General features: G+C 54.6%; 1 protein-coding gene across 6 annotated transcripts in view; it reads left to right on the forward strand.

Annotated features, from left to right (window-relative positions):
* Positions 1 to 25,107, forward strand: part of STK32C (serine/threonine kinase 32C) — a 51,436-nt gene continuing 26,329 nt past the window's right edge. For all 6 annotated transcript variants that reach the window (XM_081074854.1, XM_081074855.1, XM_081074856.1 and 3 more), the window contains exon 1: positions 1 to 419. In XM_081074854.1, the coding sequence (XP_080930980.1) occupies positions 158 to 419 (262 nt within the window). In that variant the 5' untranslated portion in view covers positions 1 to 157. The remainder of the gene's footprint in view (positions 420 to 25,107) is intronic.

Consider the following 25,107-nt stretch of genomic DNA (forward strand, 5'->3'; position numbering starts at 1 on the left):
GCGCTCTCCGTCGGCGGAGCCCGCACGGCCTCCCGGGCCCGCGAGCGCGGAGGCTGGGGCGCAGCGCGGGCTCCCACTGCCGCGCCCACTGCCGCGCCCGGCCCGGCGGGAGGGCCATGCCCCGGGCTCCGGCCGCAGCGCGCACCCAGGCCCAGCAATGAGGAGCGGCGCCGAACGCAGGGGCAGCAGCGCCTCGGCGCCCCCGGGCTCTCCGCCCCCCGGCCGCGCGCGCCCTGCGGGTCCCGACGCGCCCCCGGCCCTGCAGCCGCCCCCCGCCGGCCAGCCCCGAGCCCGCGACTCCGGCGATGCCCGCGCGCAGCCGCGCCCGCTGTTTGCGTGGAGCAAGTGGAAGAAGAGGATGGGCTCCTCCGTGTCAGCAGCCAGCGCGCGGAGGCCGGTTTTTGACGACAAGGAGGAAGGTGAGTTGGGCCCCACGCGGGGACTCGGGGCCGCTCCCGGGGGCAGCACGGGGATCCCAAGCGCTGCGCACGGGGGCACGGGGGCCGCTGGCAGTAGGATTTCCTCGCGTCCGGACACCGCACCCAGCCAGGCGGGAAGGCGTCCCGGGGCGGCTCGGTTTCCGAGGAAACTCGCAGACTGTGCCTGCGGTGCCCATGCGTGTCCAGGGCGCCCGCCGGTATCTGCTGTGTCCGGTGTTTGCGTGTCTGGGGTTGCGCGGCCCCGGGCTTAGGCGCCACACCAAAGGCTGTATGTTCTCATTTTCTGTGAGGGGCAGTGTGCGGCTTGCTTCATTACCCTGCACCTGTGCAGTGCCAACTTTGCGAAGGAAGACGCCACGCCCCACAGGTGGCACGAGGCGGCCCTCTCAGTCTCCAGGGTGACGGCCACGTGGCCACCGCGTGCCCAAGCTTTGCACTCATGCGGTGGAGACAGACGGTCTTGCCTTTGTGCAAAGACCTGCCCTTGGGAAACTAGTTTGCCCTCAGGCCCTCCTGCAGGTAAAGCTGCCCACCCAGAGGACAGGTGTGGCCACACAGAGGTGGGTGCTGGTGGAAAGCAGGTGACAGGCACCAGTCTGTTCAGACGCAGGATCTTGGCCCTAGCACCAGAGAGGAGGTGGCAGCACGCTGCCTTGGGGCACTGTGACATTCACACGCAAACACAGCCCTTTTCTACAGATGCTGTACAGATCATTCAAACGGTGCAGTGATGACACATTTGATGTTTTTTGACATTTTCTTAAAATAGCGAAAAATGCAATTTTTTCATCTGTAGGCAGCCTGCAAAGGTATGATGGATCTTGTGTAATTTTAGAGCACAGCTCAGCTTGAGAGCCCAAGCTCTTTGTTTCTGATAAATAATTTAAGCATTATAGGAAATTACAAGTCTTGCCTCAGGCCAGTGTTGGTGAGTGTGCAGGCCCTGCGCCGTGATTGTCAGACAGTGATGGGCAGGGAACCTGCTGTCTGCTCCCAGGGGCCTCCTGGCCACCCTCCCATTCAGGACCAGTCACACAGGCCCGTCTGGCCTGGGACGGCCTGTCATTGTTCTGAACTTTGGGACAGCAGAAGTTACTGCTGCACGTGTTTCATAGGTTATACGTTTTTGTTTTTAACATAAATATTCAGAGAAAGCCCAGAGTGAATCAGGAACCAATCAGGAAGCAGAGTTACATCTAGCTTCTGACGGCAGGATGAGGACACATCTGATTTCAGCATTTGCTGGTGTCGGCCGAGAGCTGGCCACTCTTCCGTGCCTTAGCCTTACACTCTCCAAGGCAGAGAACGCAGAAGTAGAGAAATCGCGGTAGAAATAGAGCACAGACGCGGCCTTCAGCTTTTTCAGGTAGAATTTTCCTGCTTGTTCACAGTATGTTATATCTCAGGATTCAAGGATCATTAAAAGGCAAAAAGAGTACAGAATCTATCTGTGATGCTGGCAATCTGATTAGAGAATTATTTAGCACCCCCCACCCCCACTCGCCTGTACACGGTGGCAGAGGCAGCAGCCTTTCTCGGCTTGTGAGAGGCAGGTAACTGACTTTGGCTACCTTAGGACATGTGGCTATCCATCACCTGCTTATCACTGGGCGTGGGGGCCACACCCCCAAACTGAGCACATGATTTGGACTTTCCTGAGCTTTGGTGAGATCAGGAGGCCACGTCTGTCCCTGGGCACGCAGGCGGGACGTTCCTTACGGGGTCGGTGTCTGTGTCCCCTTTGATTCCATGTTTGTGCGTCCATCAGGGCACATACGGCTCAGAGTCACAGCACGTGTCTGCAGAGAGGATGCTGTGTGCAATTGGCATGAAGGCCACGGCTTTATTTAGATGGAAAGAATGGGGTTTGGAAAGGAGGTGGAAGTCTTGCGGGAGGGGAGCCATGTCCGCTGACCCCCACCTCTTCTCCAGGCTAGGGTGTAGAGTCACCCCGTTCAGCCCTGCAGACAGTGTCCCACGGCTTTCCCGCCCCACTGCAGACGGGCTCAAAGGGGTGACAGTGCTGTGCTGGTGACTCGCCTTGACTGGGCTGCACGGTTGCTATGGCGATGTGAGACTTGCTGGTGAATTTTTTTAGATTAAAACAGCCAATTAATGTGTCAAATTTGGTGTGCAGAGAAAAGGAAAAAGAAAATAAGAGGGCAATTTAACAAAGTGCCAGGTAATTTCACCTGATAACCATAGTTGTGACACAGAAGATGTTAAACGCCGCTGTCCCCGCCCGTCCCCTGGAGTCTAGAGGCGTCGTCACTGACTGGCAGGGGTCGGGCGTGTGCAGAACTAACTCCCTGCGCCTCTTCCTCACGCCAGAAGCAAGGGCCAGCTTTCCCTCTTGCCCTCACCCCCCTCTCCTGTCATTCTAACCCTGTCTGACTTCGGGGGGCCAGTTCATTTGAGGGACTGAACTTGCTAGGGGACCTGCATTTCTGTTGCAGCTCTGCCCCAGAGCTGCGGGGGGCTGGGCAAGCCCCTTCACTCCCCTCCATCTTGGCGTCCCCATGTGAAAGGAGGGGGCCACCTGCTGCTGAGGGGGCTTGCAGCACCTTCCCGCTGAGCAGCTGGGGAAGCTGGTGGGATTCCCGCCCTCCTCAGCAGCATGGCTTGTGTCACACCTACCGAAGCATTAGCTTAGGGAGGAACTACTCACTGAGCAGGTGTGCCCCGAGGAGACTGGAAATAGGCAGACCTTGCAGGCGGCACAGAGCCTGGTGCTGTGCTGGTCGGAGGGCAGGCTGCACCCCGGCAGGTGGCTGCCAGGTTCTCAGTTGCCTTTCTGAAAACGTAAAACAGGCCTTCCCTTTTTTCTCATTATAGGAGCATTAAAACGTGTAAATTTGTAAGAATTTCATACTTTCCTGGGTTTCCTACGATTATCCTAAATAAGAAAAACACCTGTAAGTGTGGCCCCGAGACAGCCCCAGTGAGCGTCTCCGTGTAGCTCTGCCCCAGCCTTTTCCAGGAATGTCTTCTCACACCGCCTCGGAGAAACACTGCTTTTCTTTGATGCAGAAGTGGGATCACGTTCCACACATGGTTTTGTCATAGCCTGCTTTCTTACTTGGCAGAATGTTGCAGACGTGTTACAGCTCTGAGCATCTTCTGTTGGCTAAATTTACGACAGCAGTCCTCAGTTCTGGCTGAGAACTGGACTCAGTGCATGCTCTTAAACGCTACAGATGACTGGGCGCCGCCCCCGGCAGTGTGGGGTGGGTGAGGGGGAGCTCCGGCATCGCTATATCTTGAAGCCTCCACGGTGGTTCTTCTGATGGGCAGGCTGAGAATCACTGCTCTGCAGCTTCTCCGGTGCAGGTGTTTTCTTGTTCCTTAGTATCCTGGTGTAGGAAATTTGGGTGTTTCCATTTTATAAATCTTGCAAACAATTTAGCAGTGAATATCTCTGTTCATCTTTGCACACTTGGTCCCATTTCCTGAGGATAATCTCCTAGGAATGATATCACTGAGTCAGAGGCATGTCCTCTGACTTGTACCAAGTAGCTTGGTACATTGGTCCAGCGGCACATGAGCCAGACGCTGTCCTCGGTGCTAGTTACACGGCAGTGACCAAATGGACGTGGCTGCGGCAAGCGTGGGGTAACCGGGCAAAGGGGAAGCGGGGAGACCTACAGCACACGAGGCAATGTGAAGAACTCAACGGGATGGCAGGAGGCGCTGCAGTGGAGGGGGGGCCTGCTTCCAGCAGACAAGGGTGTCTGCTTCTCCAGCACACACTGAAGCCCTTTTCCTGACTCCTCGCCGACTCTGGGTGTAAGTGGTGTTTTTATTTCTGACAAAATCTGAAAGGAAGAGGTTGTCTTAACACTTGCACAGCCAATGATGTTGACCGTGTTTCGCCTTCTGCGTGTGGGGTGTTTGTGACTGGCTGGCACTCGCCCCTGACTCCGCTCCTCCTGGAGTGTTTGCTGGCCTGTTTCTTTGCACTGTTCCGAATATAAGCCCCCACCACGGTTACCACTTATCTTGTAAAGTTGCTAGATTTTTATTTTATTATTATTATCTTTTTGTACGGATGTGTTTAATCTTCATGTGGTCATATTTGTCGATACTTTCGTTTCTGGCAGTTTCCAGGCTTGGTGTCACCTTACACAAGCCCAGGCCTGGGTAATGATAATTCAATCTGTAGACCCGCGCCTGCACTTTCTTCTCTTACTTGTAGTTTTACTTTTTATGTTGCAGATTTCAATCAGTTCGCACAAACATTTGACATAGGATGAGACAGCTTTTCCCCTGTGAGCCCTGCACTTTCCTAGGCTGAACGTGTTGGGGCTGTTTCTAAGTTTGAAATGTATTCCTATTGTGTTCGTGCTTGTTTTTCTTGCACTGTGAACGGGGCCTTTTACACGTCATGTTTCACTGCTTCATGCTGTGAAGAAGTCCTGACTTTCACAGTATCCGCTCTGGATGGGGCACATAGTGTTCGAGTTGCTTTTCTGGCGCTTTTTGGGTGGTCCGTCATGTGCCCAGCTAAGAACGACTCCTTGGCTGCTTCAAGGAGCGGATGCGTCACTTGTCCTTATCGCCCGACACAGAGCGGACAGGGCTGAGGGGACCACCGGTCCCCAGGGGCCTGGGTGACGTGGGGCTGGCCCCAGTGCTGATGGGGCCGTTGTTCCAAGTGTCATTCTAGCCCGTTTACTCAGTTTTTCTCCAGTGGACTGTGAACTTGAGTTTTAATAACTAGCTTTTCCCTTGTCTCCTGACCCCGAGAAGGGGATTGTGAGGGGTGGGCGGTGGCTGTCTGTGTGGCCAAGACTTGGACCCATGATGATTCACGTCCCCTCCCCCACAACACAGGGACCTTAGTGGCGGCTGCAGACTCTGGGCCCTCACAGCGGTAGGAACAGTGCAGAGGCCCTGCTGTGGGGGGGTGTGGGTTCACGTTGGGGAGCAGGGCGCGTCGTCTAGCCCACCATCCACGTTCATTCCTTGATTCCCAGTGAAGCGTGGGGTGAGCCTCGGGGCAGCCACGGAGTCTGTGGCCAACGTGCTGGCAGAACGGACTCGGGACCCCTGACATACTTCTTGAGGCAACAAATGTCAGCCCTGCATGTCTATCCATCTGGCTGTGCATTTGAAAATGCTAAAAATAAGCCCATTTTCTTTTTAAATTGTAACCACCCAGCTTTCTAGTTGAGAAGAGATGCGAGAATGCGAGAATGCGTCGGAAGAAATTTTGTGCAGGGCTTCTCTTGAGGATGGAGCTCCAAAGTGGGCTGAGGAGGCAGAGCCAGCGGAGAGCATGGCTGGGACAGGGTCAGGCCACAGCCCCAGCAGCTCCTCCAACTGCAGAGGGCCCCGGGCCCCTGGGGACCTTGTGAGAAAGGGGTGGAGCCGGAGAGTCTGCATTTCCTACCAGTCCCCACCCAGACACGGTGCTGCTGGAGGAGGGAGACCTTCCGAGTGTGCAGTGGGCGGTGTTGTCGCTGAGTGAGGCCAGAAACCCACAGGACTCGGCCCCTTGGCACCAGACGGGGCGTTTCCAACAAACCGCCCATCCGTCCTCTGGAGACAAGCTGGCTCACACTTAGTGCAGAGCTGCGGGTTATTAGATTGCGCCCCAACATTGTATCTCTTCTGATTTTGTGTTGTTTGGGTAGTGTCCCTGTCTGTTTTCTCCAGCATCGTCTGTTACATATGTTACCAAAATGTAAAGAGTGTTTTGTATCCTGCGTTTTCCCCAACACTGCAGCCCCAACTTTTTCCTTTATCGTAAGATGATACTGGGCATCTTTCTTCCACTGCCATCCAGGCAGATTGCAGAAGAGTGTGTGGGTACGGCCCCCTTCTGGTCACCTGTCCTTTTGTCCCAGAGCTGGCTGCACGGCTCTCCTCATCGCACTGGCCTGCACTGAGACACTGCAGGTCCAGCACCCACACCCCTGGGACTTGCTGGAGTGCTCTCTGCCGTTCCCAGTGGGACCCTCCTGGGGAGGCCCCAGCCCCAGCCAGCCTGCGCCTCCCTGAGCCTGCTGGTTCTTATCTTGAGGGCCTGTGCCCCGTGGTCCTCTGTGGTCCTCGTTCCCTCATCAGTAGGAAGTTCAGAGCAGAGTTTGGCGCTGACCTTAGTGAGAGCCCAGACCTACCTGGTGTGTTTCCCTTCCCAGTCAGATTTTTCCTCCTCACTTAAAAAATGTGTTGAGCTGCGTGCTTCTTCGTGCCCGTCTCACTCTGCTGTCTATGCATAACTGCAGATAAAAATGAAGCTGTGTTTACTACCGTCTGCACTGGCCGATACTCCAACAAAGGGCAGGCCTTGCTTTTCCAGCCATTTTCCTGCGCTCGGTGTGTAGGTCTCCTCGAGCCCTGCTTCTTGTCCATCCAGTGGGGTCAGTGTGTCATCCCCGGGATGGCACGTCTGTGCCCAGAGCCTGTTCCGGGTGCCTCCTTCTTGCTCAGGGAGTGGGCGCGTGTGGAGGACGAGCTAGGCCCCCCTCTGCTCCCCAAACACCAGCCAGGTCCAGCTCGTGGAGTCATTTTAATGATCAAATTTGAGACAATTCAGGAGAAGCCGTAATTAATTAAATTATCATTTTTAAAACTGGATGCTGCTTCATCAAAAAATGTTTTTCTCATTGACCTAAAATCTATTATCTTAGAAACCAAGGCACCTGACCAAGATCAGCATGGCTGAGGGCAGAGAGCAGACCCAGGGCTCGTCCTGGCCTGGTTCCGTCCCTCCGTAGCAGACCACTTCTCCCGGTCCTCGTCTCCCTGGACGCATGCTGACAGCGCAGGCGCAGGCCTCTGCTGCTTGTGTGAAAACCCTGCGTGATGTTATTTAAGTTCTGAAGCCAAGGAGCTGGCGTAGGTGGGAGTCAGTGTCGCCCCCAATTTATTAAAAATAGGAGCTGAGCACATTCGATTTCTCACAGTGATTCAAAAGTTGACTTTAGAAAGGTCTCCTTGTCTTCAGAATTCACATCATGACTCTTCAGACTTGTGTGCACAGGGCAGAACTTGTCACAAAAGCAAGAAAGAGGCAACTGTACGAGTTCTCTGAGTTTGAGGCTGGATGCTCAGGCCTCTCAGGTATGACTTCGTCCTCCGTGTGCGTGAGGAGGGGTCTGCGTGGCATTTGGTGCCTTTCTTCTGGGGCCCCTGCCTGTGTCCTCCCGGCAGCTTCCCACATCTACTCAGAGCCACCGGGCAGCACCACCGTGCCCTGGTGGCGGGGAGCAGGGCGTGGCACCGTGCTTCTCAGCCCTGGCGCTGTTAGTGCCGTGGGACCCACTGCTAGTTACTTATTGCTGGGAGTGAACTACCCACAACTTAGTGACTTCCCAACAGCCATTTGCATTGTTGCTCATGCTCCTGTGGGCCAGGAGCGTGGAGGGCCCAGTGGGGACGGGTCTCTGCTCCAGGTGACACAACATCCTCGTTTAGACGTGTGGCGCCTCACTCAGCTGGAATGGCTCAGAGGCCTGGGGGCAGGGGACCCCATGGGAGTCACGTCCTGGGGGGGGTCTCAGTTCTCACTGTTGGTTCCGTGTTACTTGTCTACTCCTGCATAACAACTACCTCAAACTGTAGTCACCTAAAACAACAAACATCCCCTCATCCTTTCTGCGAGCTGGTCATTCAGGAGTGGCTCCTGGGGGGTCTGGTGCAGGGTCCCTCCTGAGGTTGCAGTCTGCATGTCAGCCAGGGCCGCCGTCATCTGAAGGTCCAACTGGGGCCGGAGGACCCGCTCGCAAGCCACCTTACTCTGTTCATCAGAAGCAAGTCACTGTGTCCAGCCCACAGTGAAGGGGAGGAAATTATGCTCCACCCTTTGATGGGAATGTCAGATAATCAGTGGACATATTTTCAGTGACCACAGTCGTCCTCTGTAGTCTCAGGGCTGCTCCCTGTCCACTGGGGAGTGAGAGAGCAGGACTTCCTGAAAGGACTCTGCACTCCCGGGAGGAACCAGTGGACACGGCCATGCCCTCTGGAGGCTCAGGCTTGGCCTGGCACACGTCATGTGTACCACTTGTCACTAGTTGGAGCAGGTCACAGGTCCAGCTCGGGTTTAAGGAAATGTACTAGGGGTGGGGCTGCTGTTGGCCAGCAGGGCTGGCATGGGGAGGGGAGGCAGGGAGGACCCAGAAGCCACTGGTCAGGTCACACCATGAGCCCAAAGCCTGTTACCCACCCTCTCAAACGCCCCCTTACCGAGATGCCCTGTCCCCGTGGGGTGAGTTCCCTCATTGCAGGGAGCAGGAACCCCAACGTGTTCAGCCTACAGCTATTTGGGGTGGTTTTGGCGAAGGGGCATTGACATCTACAACCCAGGACTGTGTTCCTAGGATAGACCCCAAAAATGTGTACATCTGTGCACAGGACACGGGGACCACACATCACTGTATGTACTGGCTGGAAGCTGCAAGCAGGCCACGTGTCTGCCCACATTACGTGCTCAGGAATGTGTACGGCGCGTTCATGCTTTGCAGTCCTTTACGCATGAGAAAGCACGCCCCGTGGCTGCACCCCACACGGGTGAATGAATCTCGCACCACGTGCCGAGTAAGCGAGACCTCGTGCTGCTGCCTCCACTGTGTGACACATACGACAGCAGAGACACTGATCTGTGTCACCGGGGGCGGTGCCAGGGGCTCCTAGGGCATCGGGGGCGGTGCTTCCTGATCTGGTCGCTGAGTGCCTGGGCGTGTTCACTTTATAACAATTATTTGAGCTGAATGCTTGTCATATGTGCACTTTTATTGCATATTTGTAATACTCTAATCAAAAGTTTGCGAGACTGTTTTAAACACCAGTGTCTGCCCCACGCCCAGAAATTCGGCTTCGGTTGGTGTGGGGTGGCCCAGGGCCGACACTCGGAGGCAAATGTGGCCCAGATGCAGCTCCTGGGGCCCGGGGGCCCCAGGCTGCAGACTCACCCCGGTTGCCCAGGATTGTACGTAACTGCACACACACGTGCCCTTCTTCCTGCTGCCTGTGTCCGAGTGACCTCGTCCCCTGTGCCTACCCAGTGTGTCCTCCACGTCCCCCTCAACCCCAGACCCAGAATCCTGACTGCCAGGAAGTGTCCCCAGGCCCAGGCCAGGGCCCTGCCCTGTGCCCTCCAGCAGGCCGGCCAGGGACACCACCTCCCATCCTTGGGGCGTGGACTATCTCAGTCCTCATGGCCCTGGGGGCCTGTCCCAGGCTGGGGCTGCGAGGAGGAGCTGTCCAAGGTACCGAGAGGCTCGGCGTGGGTGGACAGCAGCGGCAGGTGCAGCTTCTGGGACCCCATGACCCCAGGGCTCAGCCCCGAGCTCTGTATTGTGCTAAGCTCACATTTCCCCATTGTTGGCGTGGCGTCCACGAGCTCCTGAGGGTGGAGGGGAGTGACCCATGCCTCTTTGTGCCCCCGGGGGAAGCATCATGCCAGCCACTGAGAAGGCGTTTGCTGAGTGGCCACGGAGGAATGAACACCATCTTCGTCTTCCTCGTGGAGAAGCGGTGCTTGTGCTCTGTCCCTGTCCTTCCTCCCCATTTCCAGCAAACCCTGTCCCTGCTGTCTCCAGTCCTTCCCCGACTCCAGTGGAGTCAGCATTTGTCCCACAGCCCCAAAGCTCTTATGAAGGACCCTCCACACACTGAGGCTAATGCCCAGCTCTCAGCCCTTCTCACCCTTGACCCATGGCAGGCTGGGCACTCAGGACCCCTCCGCAACCCCTGTCTTCACGTGGCTTCCAGGACGCCCGCTGCCCCGGCCGCTCCTTCCCAGCCACTTGGCTGGTTTCCTCCTCCCCCGACTCCGTGATGCTGGGGCGCCTTAGGGCTCCTTTCCTCTTCTTGCTGCACTTACACAGTGGCGATCTCAGGCTTCAAATGTCATACATATGCCAACAACTCCTTAATTTAAATCTCCAGCCGGGACCTGCCTCCCACATTCCAGACTTTTCTGTCCAGTCTGAGAGTTGACACCACCTCTCATGTGTGTCATAGATGTTTCAAATCTAGCACATTCCAAATCAAGTTCTGATCCCCCTTACTGCTCTGATCCCCCCTGCTCTGGCCTGAGTGGCACAGGTCGCCTGCCCACAGCTGTTGGCCAGAGCAGCCCCCTGGCCCCGTTCTGTCCCAGAGGCAGGAGGGGCCACCTGCCAAGCGCATGGGCGGCCGGTGGGGCAGTGGTTTAATGAGAGCACGGGCCACCCCGTCTCCTTCCAGCCTTGCACATGCCCTTCTCCTGGAGGCCCACTTTGAAATTGCGCCCCAGCCCCGACCCTGCCTGCCCGGCTTTGCTTTCTGGTGAGGGCTCTGCCACTCTTTCCAGGTGGTGGGAGCATTGTCAATCTCGTGTGGGAAAGGGTGCCCTTTGGGGGCTGATGCCCTTTCTCCCACTTCTCCCACAGAAGGGCCAGCTTGGGGGAGAGCAGTCAGCTGGACGTGAGTGAGACACCTCCCAGAATCCTAACTGGCCCCAGGATGGCGTTAGCAGAATCTTAACGGAATCAGGGCCATTATTCTCCTCGGTTTTGGAAAGCCTCACTCCTTTAGCATTGCTTTCCATGTCAGGTGGGAGAGGCCTGGGACCACGGTGGCACAGGGTGGGCCCCCTTTTGGGCAGCAGGATCCTACGGCCATGGGGATGGTCAGATCCAGCTTCCTTCCTCTGATGGGCGTGCTTTCTGTTCTAGGCTGTCAGAGCGGCTGGAACAGGCCCAGAGAGCTGGGCTTCAGGACAAGTCAGGGGAGCGGCTGCCGTGGGGCTGGGGCTGCTACCGGGCTGCTTGACGAAGACGCAGGGAGGGCCTGGCTGTACCTTCCTTCAGGCCAAATATGATGGATGAATTTTGGCAGCTGCTGGCACAACTGTCCAGAAAACCTTTCCCTGAATTAGGTTGGAAACTTCGTATGTGGGCTGGTTATGAAACACACTTCTGACAGGAGCTGAGAAGCTGGCTGATGAGCGGGTGTGGGCCTCGTGTCCAGGGCTGGGGCAGCTGCCTCCACAGAGCGTCCTGGTGTGTCCTGGATGCGGGGCGGCTCCGGGTCCTCAGCTGGCTGTGGCTCTGACCACAGGACCCCCTGTACTTCCCCAGGCTGAGCCGGCTGCGGGGTCTGAGAAGGGGGCTGCCCTGTGCTGAGCAGACCAGGGGCCGCTCTAACCCAGGCTGCTCTGCGCTGTTGACATCCGGGCGGACCATTCCACGTGGGGGGCCGTCCTGAGCACTGTAGGACGTTAACGGTGTCCCCAGCCTCCCCCCGCAGATGCCAGGGCCACATCTCTGCATCTGTGACAATTAATCATGCCTCAGACATTGCCTCACATCTCCCAGGGGTAATATTGCCCCCAGCTGAGGACCACTGTTCCAATCCATGAGGACGACCTCTGGCTGGAATGTGCCACCGAGGCTGTGGCTTACAGATTGTCTTCAGGAGTCCCTGTCCTGCCAGGGCTTCCGGGCTCCACGGCCTCCCGGAGCCAGAACGTCCTAGAGCCAGATGGTGCAGTCAGGAACTCAGCTTGCAGACAAGACCAAAGAGGCTCAGAGAAGTGCTGCGTCACTTGGACCCCAGAGCCAGACCAGGCCCAGGTATCCAAGGCGGGCAAAGGCCTGTGCCCAACCAGCTGCGCAACCTGTCCCCACTTGGCCATTTCCACCAACACCAGGGCCTGCTTTGCAGGGGCTCCAGGGTTGACAACCTAAGGGCACCTGGGCCTTTCCTAGGGATCTGTGGGTCAACCTGCGTGTGCATATGGGCACAAGTGTGTGTGAGCACGGCGGGTGTGAATGTGAGTGTGCTTGTGAGAGAGTATCTGCATAGCTGTGTGGGTGTGAAAGTGTTTATGTGCATGTATGAGTGTACGGGTGTGAGCTTGTGCGTGGATGCATTTATGAGCATGTGTGAGTGTGTGCGGGAGTTGTGAGTGCATGGCAGAGAAGGAGCAGCTGAAACCTCGGCCTCGGTCTGGTGAGCCCCTGCCTGGCATAAGAGTGTTGGGCTCCCACGGTGCTCACTGGCGTCCATTCTGCGTGAGGTGCCAGGTGGCACGGTGGTCCTGGTGCCGCCTCTGATGTCCTCGCTCCGTGTGTCTTTAAGAGTATCTAGAACCCCTGGGGCCCCTGTGGTGCTGTGTCGCCTTGGATCTCGAGAGAGATCTGATGTTTGAGGGGAGGCAAAGCCGGCCATGGACCCCACATGTGGGCTCTGCCTCCTGCCCTCTTGTCTGCTGGGATAACGGGGAGGTGGAGATCTGCCCACCTCCCACTGCCAGCGTCTCGCTCATTGGGGTAAGAGGTGTGGATGGCCGTCCCGTGCTCCCAGGCGGCCTGGAGCCATGGGGCTGTGCCTCCCAACCCCCAGTGCTGCGGGCAGCGTCTCCAGTGCCGGGTGGCAGGCATGGGTCCCAGAACTGGGACCCCTGGGCTGGGGGCAGGCTTTGTCCGGCATCACTTGGCTTCTCCTGGGAGGTGAGGAGGCGTCTGCCCTGAGGGGTCCTGTTCTTGGGAAGCTGCACCCGCCTCTTGCTGGGGCGACTCATGTCCTGAGGCCCCACTTGTGCAGTCTTGGAGTGACAGCATCTTGGGCCCAGAACATGCAGGGGACAGTGGCCTCCTGGGGCCAGGCGGTCCTGGCTTTACACCCACGTGGACGTGTCCAGCAGAATCTCAAGAACGTTTACAAAATGAATTCAGATTCCTTGTAATTAAAGGAAAATGCAGTGCCCCAGAGAAGACACGTTTGCTCGTCTACAGGTGGAATTAATTAAAAGGCTATGAAAGTTTCCATAATTAACATTCACTATCTCGCGGATTCTTATGCTGCGAGCACAGGAGCTCTCCTGATCTCATCCTTTCAGTGTTCAAACAGTGAGCTTCCACAGCAAAGTAAATCCTTCCCAGGATGGGGAGAAAGGAAAGAAAATGAGGTGAGGGCAGAAGGTGCAGAAGCCTGTCTGAGAGGGGGTGTACCTCCACCAACCGGGTGTCCTCTGTGGGCCTGCGTGTGGGACCTGCATGTGGGGCCTGCGTGTGGGGCCCTGGGAGTGGCCCCGGGGGTGGCGCCCAGACCAGTGCACAGACACCCTCTCTGGAGTGTGCTGTGAATGCATGTTGTCTCCAGAGCTGGGACAGCCACGGAGGCAGGGCCTTGCTGTTTTCACTCTGGGCTCGTAGAGCCTTGTTGTACTAAGCACTCAGTAAGTGCTTGTTGACTTGAACTAAACTGATTGATTAGAAGGAGAAGATGGGACGAGATGAGGGCAAGTGCTGGACCAGCCATACCTGGAGCTTTGGACCAGATGGGTATTACACATGCTGGGTGTCCTTTGGGGAGTGTTCTGGAGTGTGCAGGGGCCGACGCAGCCCAGCCCCGCTCTCCTTTCTGGCTGGGGTCTGGGGATGCTTGTGGGGTCTGGAGTGAAGGCATCTGCTGGCCCTCAGGGTAGCTGGCTGGTCCTCTTGAGCGTGACCAAGTCTGTTTGCTGTGGGGGACCATACAGTTATCGAAAAAAGGATGTCCTCACGTGACATGGCGGGCACTTCCAGACGTGGTGAGCAGAGACAAGTGTAGGTTCCCTGCTGAGCAGTGACTGGATGCTGTGTCCCGTGCTGGGTGGCCCTTTGTACAGCTTACAGGTGAAGGGTCTGTTCAAGTCTTTGACCCGTTTTGTGTTGTGTGTCGTCACTCTTGAGTGATAGGAGCTCCTTCAATGCCCTTCATCCCAGCCCTTCAATGGACATGTGGGTTGTATTTCCTCTTCTCTGTGCTTGTCCAGTACTCTCTTTTGATGCGCTCCTTTTCGATTAGTGATTTTTGTGTCTTGCCTAAGAAATCTTTCTCTATTCTAAAGTCATGTTTAGGCCTAGGATAAATTTCTAATTGTTATGCAAAGTGTGAGGTAGGGGTTCATTTTTTTCCCATGTGGATACCCAATTATTGCAGCACCATTCATCAAAAAGACTTTCCCCCTTGGATCACTTTGACACCTTTGTCAAAAATCAGTGGTTCCATATGTGTGAGTCTGTTCCTGGGATCTCATTTTGTCCTTGTACCAACAACAAACTGTCTTTGTTGTTATAGCTTTATAATAATTCTGGAAAAGAGGTAGCGCATATCTTCCAACTTGGTTCATTTCGAAAACTTGCTTTGGCAATTCTAGATCCATGTGAATTTTGAATCAGCGTGCCAGTCACTATAAACCAGCCTGCAGAGGCTTTGATTGGGATTGTGTTAAATCTAGAACTCAATTGTGGGGTGAATGACCATTTTACTAACATGGAGACTTCCAGTCCATGAACATGGTATAGCGCTGCAGCTATTTAGGTCTCCCCTAGTTTCTTTCAGCACTGAGCTGCAGTTTTCAGGATACAGGTCTTGTACAGCTTTCATTAAATTTATCCCCAAATATTTTATGTCTATTTGATGCTGCTGTAGGTGGCATCATTTTTAGTTTTATTTTTAGATTTTTAAAAATTGCTGGTACATAGAAATAGTTAATTTTAAAAATCAGTTTTTTGAATTTAATTTGCATAAAATAAACTTCACCACTCTTAAGGATGTGATTCAATGAGTGTGACAGTGTGTACAGTCATGTAACCAGCACTGCATCAGGTGTGGAAAATTTCTGTCATCCTGGAAGTTTCTCCGTGTCCCTTTGGGGTCAATCCAGTGGTGGGCTGGTGCTGGCCACACCAGCTGGTGGAGCAGTTCTGCTCATCTGTGTCATTCAGTTCTTAGTGGTGATTTCAGAAAAGGACAAGTTTTTAATTTTGATGAAGTCCAGGTTTCATCAATTTCTTCCTTTATGGTTTCTTCTTTTTGTGTCCTTTCTAGGAAAAAATTTCCCATCTCATGGTCATACAGATTTCCTTTGTTTCTCCTAGAATTTTTATAGGTTTAGCTGTTAATTTCTGTTTATATTCCATTCCAAGTAGATTTTTATATTGATATGAAGTAAAGTCAAAGTTTTTTCTCTCTCCCTCTCTCTCTCTCCCTCCTTCCCTCCCTCCCCTATTCAACCCCCCCCCAGATGTGGGCCTTGGGTGTGGAGATGAGCCTAGGGTTTTCCTCACTCCTCCCCCGTTCCCCTCTCCTTTCCCCCTTCCTCCTCCTTTGTGTGTGGACGTCTGTGTGTCCAGCACCACTTGCTGCAACGACTGTCCTTTCTGCATTGAAATCCTTGACACCTTTCTTGAAAGTCAATTGAAACAGTAATTATGGGTCTATTTCTAGACTCTGTTCTTTTCATTGATCTGTATGTGTCTGTCCTTTCATCAATACCACACTATCCTGAATATCATAGCTTTACAGTAACTCTTAAAAGTAGATGTGTTTACCCTCCAACTTTGGTGTGTGTTTTTTTCAAATTGTTTGAACTATTCTAGATTCTTTGCTTTTCCTTGTATGTGTTAGAATTAGTCTGTTAGTTCCTAAGATAAGCTGGCTGAGGTTGATTGGGGTTGCATTGAAACTATTGATCTATTCGGAGAGAATGGACCTCTTAAAAAACTGAGTTTTCCAATTGATAAAAGAGAACTGACATCTTAAGATGATTAACCATATAGAGCTGGGAGGACTGTGGGCGGAGCTGGGCCCCTTGTTAACGCTCTAGTCCTGACTGCCTGTTAAAACTTCGTGGTAACTTCTCGGGGAGGGATTAATTTATATAGAGGCCATCCCGGGAAGGGGGCTCTCTGTTTGCGCGTGTGTGGCTGGTTGGAGCCCCAGCCAGAGGTGTGGGTACCCACACTGCTGTGGTGGTTTTGTTTCTTTCTTTTCCTGAGTAAACCCTTGTTTTTTGGTGAATTATCTGAAGAGTTCCTTTGGCCAGTCAACACAATCCATGAACATGGCATATCGTGCCATTTATTCTGGTGTTCCTTAATTCCTGTGAACATGTCTCATAGTTTTCAGTATGCAGGGGTTACACATATTTTAGGTAATTTATCCCTACATATTTTATCTTTTAAAAAATAAATTGTTGCGTATCAACTGTCCTAAAACCTTGCTGAACTCAGCTATTCCAGTATCTTACTTGCAGATTTTTCAGGGTTTTCTATGTTGTTCGTGAGTAGACAGTTTTATTTCTTCCTGATCACACGTGTTTGCTTTGCTGCACGGGCGAGGACCTCCAGCACGAGATGGACGGACACGGTGGGAGCAGACACCGAGCCTTTTTCCTGATGTCAGGGGGAACGTTCAGTATTTCACCATTAACCATAATGTCAACTGAGCTTTTCCGAAGATTCCTTATCAAATTGAAGAAGGCTCCTCTTCCTCGCGTGCTGTTTCTGCTCTTAAATCCTTAATGGTTGTTAGATGCTGCCAAATGCCTTTTTCAGTATCTGTGGAGACGAGCATATGGTTGTCCCCCTTTATTCTGCTAATGTGACTTTTGAACACTCTGACTTGCTTTGCTAAGTGGGTTTTAAGTGTCGCTGAATTCAGTTTCCTGGTGTTTCATCAATGACCTTCACATCTGTGCTCATGATGTCGGTCTAGATTTTCTCTTCTCATGACGTCCTGGTCTGGTTTTGGTATCAGATTTATGCTGGCCTCATAGGATGGGTTGGAGGAGTTCCCTCCTCCTCTACTTTGTGGGGGAAAAAATTGCATGAGATTGGTGTTATTTGTTAAATGGTTGCTAGAATTCATCAGTGAAGACTTTGGAGCCTAGAGGTTTCGTGGGAAGGTTTTCATACGAATTCATTTTGTTTAACAGATATGGGTTATTTAGATTTTCCACTGATTCTTGTGTTAGTTTTGCTTATTTGTGTCTTTCAAGGAATAGAATTTGTCCATTTCATCTAAGTTTTTTAGTTTGTTGGCATAAAGTTGTTATTTTCCTATTAACATTTGTAGTGATGCCTCCATTTTATTTCTGATATCAGTATTTTGTGTTTTCTCTTGTCTTCGATAACAAAGAGGGGACTGAGAAAACCTCCACCTCTGTCAGTCAGTCTGTTTCTTCTTTTGTTCTGACCGGTTTTGCCTCATATATTTGTCCTGTGACTGGCTGTACATACATTTAGTACTGTTAGGTCTCTTTGATGATGACAAGCTTTTACAGTAATGAAATGTCCCTCTTTATCACTGGTAATATTCCTTGGCTTAAAGTACACTTTGACATTAATATGGCTGCTCATCTTTCTTCTGACTAGTGTTTACATCATGCACCATTTCTGCACTTTCATTTTCACCCCATCTGTATCTTTAAGTGGGAAATAGTTCTTTTATAAATAGCATATAGTTGAGTGATGCCTTTTAAAGTCCACTCTGAAACGTCTGCTTTTTAACTGGAGAATGCTAATGATGTGTTGATATGTTTAAGTCTACAATCTTGCTGTTCTATTTTCCCACCTATTAATTATTTGTCATCAACCTCCCCGTGTTCAAACATAAACACCTTGAGGGGAGGGGCGTCTTGCCCACCATGTACCCCTGCATCTCAGGTCTGTGACTGTCCCCTGACCTTAGCCCTGGTCTCAGGGACAGGTGGTCCCGGGTCTGTAGCCCGAGGGCAGTTTACCTGGATGGAAAAGGCCCCTGTGGTCAGGGCAGTGTCTGCTTGGGTTGGCTCTGCGCCCAGACCTGCCTCCCCTGTGTTCTGCACTGGGAGCCACCACCACCACCTGGGGAGCGGGGCTGACCCCACCCTCCCCCTTATAGCCCCGCCCTACAGACCCTCCTGGAAGCAAGTGTGCGGGTCTGCAGGCGGTGGTTCCAGCCTCCTTAGGGCAGAGCCTCCTCTTCAAGGCCCTTCGTGCACCCATGTGATGCCTCCCTTCAGCTGGCCGGGGGGGCCAGAGGTTGTCTGTGGGGGCCCCGAAGTCCTGTGACGTGGGGTACCTTCTGCTGCCAAGCAGGTGTGGGGTGTGTGCTATCTGTGCATGCTCGCCTGTCCTGGCTCCCTCCTTCAGGACCCCTGGACTTTGGCTGTGGTGGGGACAGGGCAGGGCTAGGGCTGGGCAGGGGCTGCTGGGTGCAAGGAGCAGTCTGGGAGTGGGCTCCCCGGCAGGGAGTGTGGAGAGAGTGGGACCCATCTGGGACCGTGGGGGAGGATGGGAGCTGGGGGGCGACCGCTGGGCTTTCATACAGTCACACCATGGCAGAGCCAGGCTGGGTGCGTTGTCGGCTCACTCCTGTCACTGCAGTGCTCTGTCACCTCTGTGACAGCCTCCCATGCACCCTCCTATCCCCTCCAGTGGCCTTGGGCTCTGCAGCAGACACTGGGATACAGAACGCCAGCCGGCCCCTCAGCTCCTGGGACAGCTGCATTCTCCCAACCCCCCCCCCCATGTGCTCCAGGGAGAGCGCTCTGCCTCTCCTCCGCCTGCTCTGTGCCAGAGGCCAGGCCCTCCCCACACCTGGAGCTGCCCGCCAAGATGCCCGCCCTCCCCTCGGCGTCTGTGGCCCAGTTGCAAGCCCCTCCAGCAATGCCTGTGTCCTGGTGGATGCGTGTCCAGAATGCTGCCCCCACCTGGCCACACAGCGAGGCACATTCTGCCTGTGACACTGGCTTAGCTGCACCTCTGGGTCTCCAGAACCTTGTGCCTCAGCGACAGTTTCTGTTTTCTCTTCCAGCTTACCCATGTTGCAGCTGTCCCTGAGGCCACAGCCATGTGTTACTTGGTACCAGGTGAAGGGAAAGCCCCTCCAGGGCTGCTTCAACAGGCCTGAGCCCCCGTCCTAGAGGCCTCATCAGCTGACCGCTGGTTGTACCTGGTCCTGCCCTGCCCCACCCCCACAGCACCCCCTCTGCTGCCCCGCCACACTCTGCTGTCCCCACTCAGCTGTCCCATGGGTGTCTGCGCCTGGTTTGCCTTGTGGTGGGGTATCCGTGTCAGTGGTGGGGGGCACAGGGAACTCAGAGCAGGGCCAGCCTCCTCACTGGACCTGCCGAGCTGTCTGTCACTTTACCTGTCCTATGCCTTGTCCCAGGACCATTGTACTTCCCTTCTGTCTGGGGGCAGATAGGGTGCCGCAGAATCACTCCACTGGCCGAGTGCCTACAGGAGTGGGGGCTGGTGGACAGGACATTTAACTGATGGCCCCTGGTCTCCTGGGGCAGCCAAGTGACCAGAATGCTCTTCCTGCATCTGCCAGCAGTCACTGACTTTGTTTCCTCAAGTGGGGGCCTGAGGACACAGCCTGCGGTCATCACCGTGGACGGCACAGGCTCGGGTGGGTGCAGACTGGGTGGGAAGGAAACCGCCAAGAAGCCAGAGCGGCCCCCCCCCCCTCCATTTGGAGGCGCCTGTAAAAGGTGACATGGAGCCTCTTAACGACCCAGCTGGGGTTCTGGCTCTGCCCTGGGACACGTCTGCTTTTTTCTTGAGAGCCGCAGTGGGTGGTTCTGTGACGCCTGGTGGGTGGGGGAATCATAGCACCCCTGAAGCGCTGCTCCAGCTATTTTAAGCTTAAGCATAAGCGCGCGCTGGCTCTTTCTAAGCACAGCTGCGGTTTAGCACCTCTCCCTCCCCTCCCAGGTGAGTGTGGTGCCCGTGCTGGACAGAGGGCGGGAAAGGAGGTCCTTCCTGCAGTGCGCAGTGCAGATGGAGAGACCAGAACAGGAAGCTTTCCTCGCTGGCCTGCAGGGCGCTCCATCCTCCCACCCCTGACCCACCCGCCTTTCTGGGAGAGCCACCCCCACCACGACTGCTTGGTCTCCCTGGGTCTGAGTATTTCTGTGCTCCCCAGAAGTGGGAGAAGCTAATGCCTTCCTTGGCGGGTAGACGCTGAAAACCATCTGACCAGCTGCAAAGTGGAAACCTGTCTGCAGCCTCCTTTTCCCCACAGCCATTCCCTAGAGTTAGATTTTAGTTTCCCAGGACAGTGTTTCCAGTCTTTTCTAGAATGCGTTCCAGGATCATGTTCTTAGGGGGCTACTGAGGATATTTTGTTCTTACCAAAAAAAAAAAAGCCATTCATATTAAGCTCGAGAAACCTGGGTCTAGGGCCCATTAAGATGTGAGTTGGCAAAATGGCTGTCCGTTACCTGGCCAGAGAAGTCTGGTAGGGTAGATTAGGAACAGCTGGGGCCAGCGATTTGTACATCAGACTTTTTTGTTTTTAAATAGAAACATAAAGAAAAAAACAGAAGCTAGCCCATAACCTCAGCCCAGGTAATCCCTGTTGGCATATAAAAGGAACTTGTGTACCAATTCAACGTGAAAATAGTCCCGAGTAGTAGCAGGTGGGAGTGAAGTGCCCCCATACGTGTGCGCAAGCCTCTGCATGTTTGTTCCTCACCTGCAGTCTCGAGGGCACAACAGGGGCCGCATGGCTCTTCCTAGTGTTCCAGACACTTCACAGGCTCCCGGGTATTTTCCTGTACCTCGTTTTTCAGTTCCATTTCCCTCTGCACGGGGTGACGTGACCAGCCCCCATCAGGGACGTCTCGCTCTCCTGGGACTGTCCTGGTCCTGAAGTTAGAAGCCGTGAATGTCACTGCACATTGACCTTGATGAATTTCTGTGAGTTGTTGATCGTGGGACGTCACAGCAGTGGCGGTACTGCCCCAACGGGTGGGCGAGCCCTGGCGTTGACCAGCGCTGCTAATGACTTCCGGAAGGTCTGGGCCACCACACCGCCCCCACCCTCCAGCACTGGGTACAGCCGGGCTTTTCCTTTGGAAAGTCAGACTGGCGTCCCTTGTGAGGCTGACTGCGAACGAGGGGGTACAGCATCGCGCTGATTTACTGCCCTTTGTGTAGCCAGCCGTCAGATCTCTGCCTTTTCCTGATGGGCTGGCTCTCTCACTGATTCTTGTAGGTTTCTTGTAATTGAAAGAAATTATCCTGTTTGTCCTATTTGTTGAAAAATAACTTTTCCCAGCTTCTAGCATTTTGCTTTTTTAAAAATGTTGTTTATTTTTTCTCTGTATGGAAGTCTTACAATTTTTATGTGATTAAATCTACCCAATAGAGTCTTTCCTTTCTGGCTTGTGTGGTTCGCTTCCTACTTGGAAAGGCCTCTCTCTCCAGAATTACCAATAAATTCACCATCACCCCTTTTCTCTAAAACTCTCATTGATTCATTGTGTGAGTGTGTGTCCCGAGGGGTCCCAGGCCAGCAGGCCACTCAGGTGCTCTGTACTCCGTGATGCCCCTTTTTGCCATCCAGTGGAGGCCATGGGCACAGAACTGAGGCTGGGGACCGGCAGGCTCTGAAGGCTCCAAGGCCTCCTCTCAAGAAACGAGTGGACGTCACAGAAGAGACAGGATACATGTTCCTGCAGCTCAGAGGCCTGCATGTGTCCCAGCAAACGCTTAGCCAGCCTCCTCCTGGCACGGGCCTGGCATGGGGCTGGTCTCAAGTTGTGTGGTTGTCACTGTGCTTGGGCCTCGGGAAGCAGGGTCAGCACTGGCTCCCTCCACAGTGGCTTTCGGGGAGAGCCCTGTAGACCTGGCCACCCTCATCCCATCGTTACGTGGTTTTGTATTCTGGCCAAGACTCTCGTCCTGGAAACCACAAACTTGAGCTCCCACGGGAATGCAGATTTCTAGCATTGCTCAGTTTTTCTGACTTATTTTTGGAAACATAAAAGAGAACAGAAGTCGTATGCTCCACCTCCAAATAGTGCCTTTCCTTAATTCTAATCATTTGGGCCAAAAATAGACCCACCCCTTTTCCAGGATGATCATTCAGCTTCTTAAGCTAGAAGAAGGGTTGAGGGGGGCGAGTGGGGCGGAGGAGGGAGCGGGCATTCCTGCTGTCCCCTGGAGACCAGGCCAAGTGCTGCTGTGGCCTTGAGCCCTGGGGACATTTGCTCGGCACTGTGGGTCGCCCAGGAAACCAACCCAGGGGCAGAAATGCTGCCGGCTTGTGTGTGGTATTCTTAGCAGGCACACGGGACCCTCCAGACACCTTGAAGCAGCTCAGGGTGAAGGTCCCTTCCTGTGCCGGGAGATCCCCAGGGGGGCTGAGTGTGTAGGATTGTGGGCGCCGACACAGCCAACCCCAAAAGGCTCAGCGTCTTGGCCTCTCATGACTCTCCCTAAAAGTCACCTTTTTAAATCTTTCCCTGGACGTCTTTTCCTGCCATCTTGGACGTTTTCTAGTGGTGCGTCTTCCGTTTGATTTTCTGTGAACGGAAAAATCAGTGACCAGAGCATCATCGTTTGTCAGAAAAGTTGTGTCCAGGCTCGTGGTGAAGGTCTGAGTAGGTCTCAGTGAGGCCTCGGGTGCCGGCTGAGCTGCAGGGCATTGTCCTGGCTCCTCCTGACTGCCCACAGCTCCCTTCCCCAGCCGAGGGGCCTGTGTCCACACTCACCACCCAGAGTGGGAGGCCCTGGAGCCTGAAGTTTCCAGACAGCTGGGGTTTTCCTTTCCCCACAAAAGCTAGAACGTTTGCTTCCTCACAAGGTGCCAGAGGAGGTGGTGGAGGGGATGGACAAAATGGGGCCGCTGAGGAGCCTGCGGCTGGAAGCTGCCTGGTCTGCAATGGAAGGGCTCATTGGAGGGGCTCCTGTGGGGGAAGAATAGACTGGCTGAGCCAGAGAGAAGAGGGTGCAGGAAACCAGGGGCCCGACACCCCAATGTTCAGTCGAAATCACAGGTGAGGGCAAGGAGCTCACAGCTGCTTCGAACGCTGACCACATGGTCATTTGTTGATGCCAGGAAATCTCATTGTTGGAGGGAACATGTCTAAGGAATGTGAGTCGGAAATAGAAGAATGGACTTTGAGACTGTGATGTGATTTTGAAGTAAAATGCTGGGCTGTCATAGGCTCTCTCAGTGCTGAGATCCCGACAAAGGCTCTTCTCATGTGTTCGTAGTACCAAGTCTAAACTCCAAAGCCAGGACAGGCCACCGCTCCCTCAAAGGACAGAAGGAGCAAACCACTGTGACCCCCGCCCCGGGTGCCCTTTCGTACTTGTCAAGTTCATGTCATTCCTGCCCTCGGGCACCGGCTTGTCCCTGTGGGCTGAGCACCTCACACCTGCCCCGGGGACTCTGTGTGAATGGATGTCAGTCCTGCGGAGGCCAACTTCGCCCTGCGCACCTGCCCGTGGTGGAACTTGCCCTGAGTGCTGTGGGAGGGGCCAGCGGAGGCTTGGCAGGTGCCTGGGCAGCACCAGGGACAGCGCCCGCCGCTGTGCCTGGGCTCCCTCTGAGGCCTCTGTTCTGGGAAACTGGGAGGTTTGTTGAGTGACCACAGTTTTTAGTCCAGGGGAGCCATGAATGTCCAACGGAGCCCTGTTGTGTTCGCGGCTGGGTCCTTGGGGGTGTGGGGCTGCGTCGCAGTCGTGGTTGCCCCCTCTCCACAGCTGGATGTACGCTAGTGGGTCGGTCCTATAGTCAGCACTCTGGGGAGGGTACAGCAGGCTGCGTGCTGGTCCTGGCCTGCAGCTGGCCCTGGGGCGGAGCGGCTCCATCTGCTGAGGATGCATGGGACTGAGGACAGCTCGGTGCCCTTCTTGCTGCTGTTTGCATTTGCCCAGTTTTGTTCTGCAGACAAGACAGTGCCTGAGGGACTGAGGCCTGAGGACTGGGCGAGGGGCAGCGCACAGGGTGGCTCTGTCGCCAGGCGCCATTGGGCACCCAGAGCTTGGGTAGATGTCAGCGCAGCCGTGCGGACTCCACAGCCTGGTAAAAGTTTTGTCAACACGCATTCCCTGCAAAGCAACCGGGGAGTTTGTTGGTCTTTAAATATTGACTTTCCATCAGAAACATATGCCGATGTCTTTTCAAAGAAAAGGTCTGAAATAAAACCATGCACTTCCCGTGACGGAATTTGAAATGGTTTTCCTTAGCAGTGCTGCCTTGTTCGTATTTATCCAAATGCATCCTGGGGCCCAGAGCAAGCTGCCCTGTGTGGCGCCGACTGCGTCAGGGCCGGCTGTCAGCCCCTCCCCAGGCAAGCAGAGCCCTCCCGCGTGCACCAGTCCCTCTGCAAGGGGCCCCAGGACCACAGGAATCTCCCCTCCCCCCGAGTCCCAGCCTGGCCAACATCAGAGGCCCAGAGGTGGTCGTGCGCAGTGGGGCAGGGCAGGCTGTTGTGGGGGGGCCAGATCAAGGACTGCGAGGTCCTAGCCCACCGGCAGTGACATGCCTCCCACCTCTGCTCTCCTCCGCCCCCTGGGGGAGGTCTGGTTCCCATCCGAAGGGTCTCATGACCCCTCAGGTTTGGAGACTGACGACGCTCCCTGCGTGGACCCCTGATTGCAGCCTAAACACGCGCCGCGTCAGGCACTCGCTGGGACTCGTGTTCTCAGTGTCTCCCAGCTCTGACAGTTAAGGCCCCAAGGCCCAGCGTCTGGTCAGGAGTCCGCCTGGGAGGGAAAAGCCCGCTGGCCTGGGTGGGGTTTACTTGGGGCCGTGGGGTTTGTGCTGTGCCTTTCACTCGCGTGCACTCCTTCAGTCACACTCTTTCACTCGTGCATTCACTCGGTCATTTACTCAGTCACTCATTTGCTCACTTACTCATTCACTCACTCATAAGGCTGCACTGGGTTCTGGGAGTTGGCTCGGTGCTGCAGGAGTACTTTGCTGCACCCCCAGATGTCACCACAGTCACCCCAACCTGGATCTGCCAGGGACTCACTCAGAGCCAGACCCTCAGAGCGCCTTTTAGGGCGGGCAGCTTGCTTTCGTGCTTGGAGGCTGCACTCTGGGTGAGGCCACCTGGTGGGCACGTCCGGTGTCCCACAGGTTAGTGCGGAGGCTCTCGCTGGCTGGGCAGACA

The sequence above is a fragment of the Rhinolophus hipposideros genome, assembly GCF_964194185.1.
Source record: "Rhinolophus hipposideros genome assembly, chromosome: 15".
In the NCBI taxonomy this organism is placed as follows: domain Eukaryota; kingdom Metazoa; phylum Chordata; class Mammalia; order Chiroptera; family Rhinolophidae; genus Rhinolophus; species Rhinolophus hipposideros.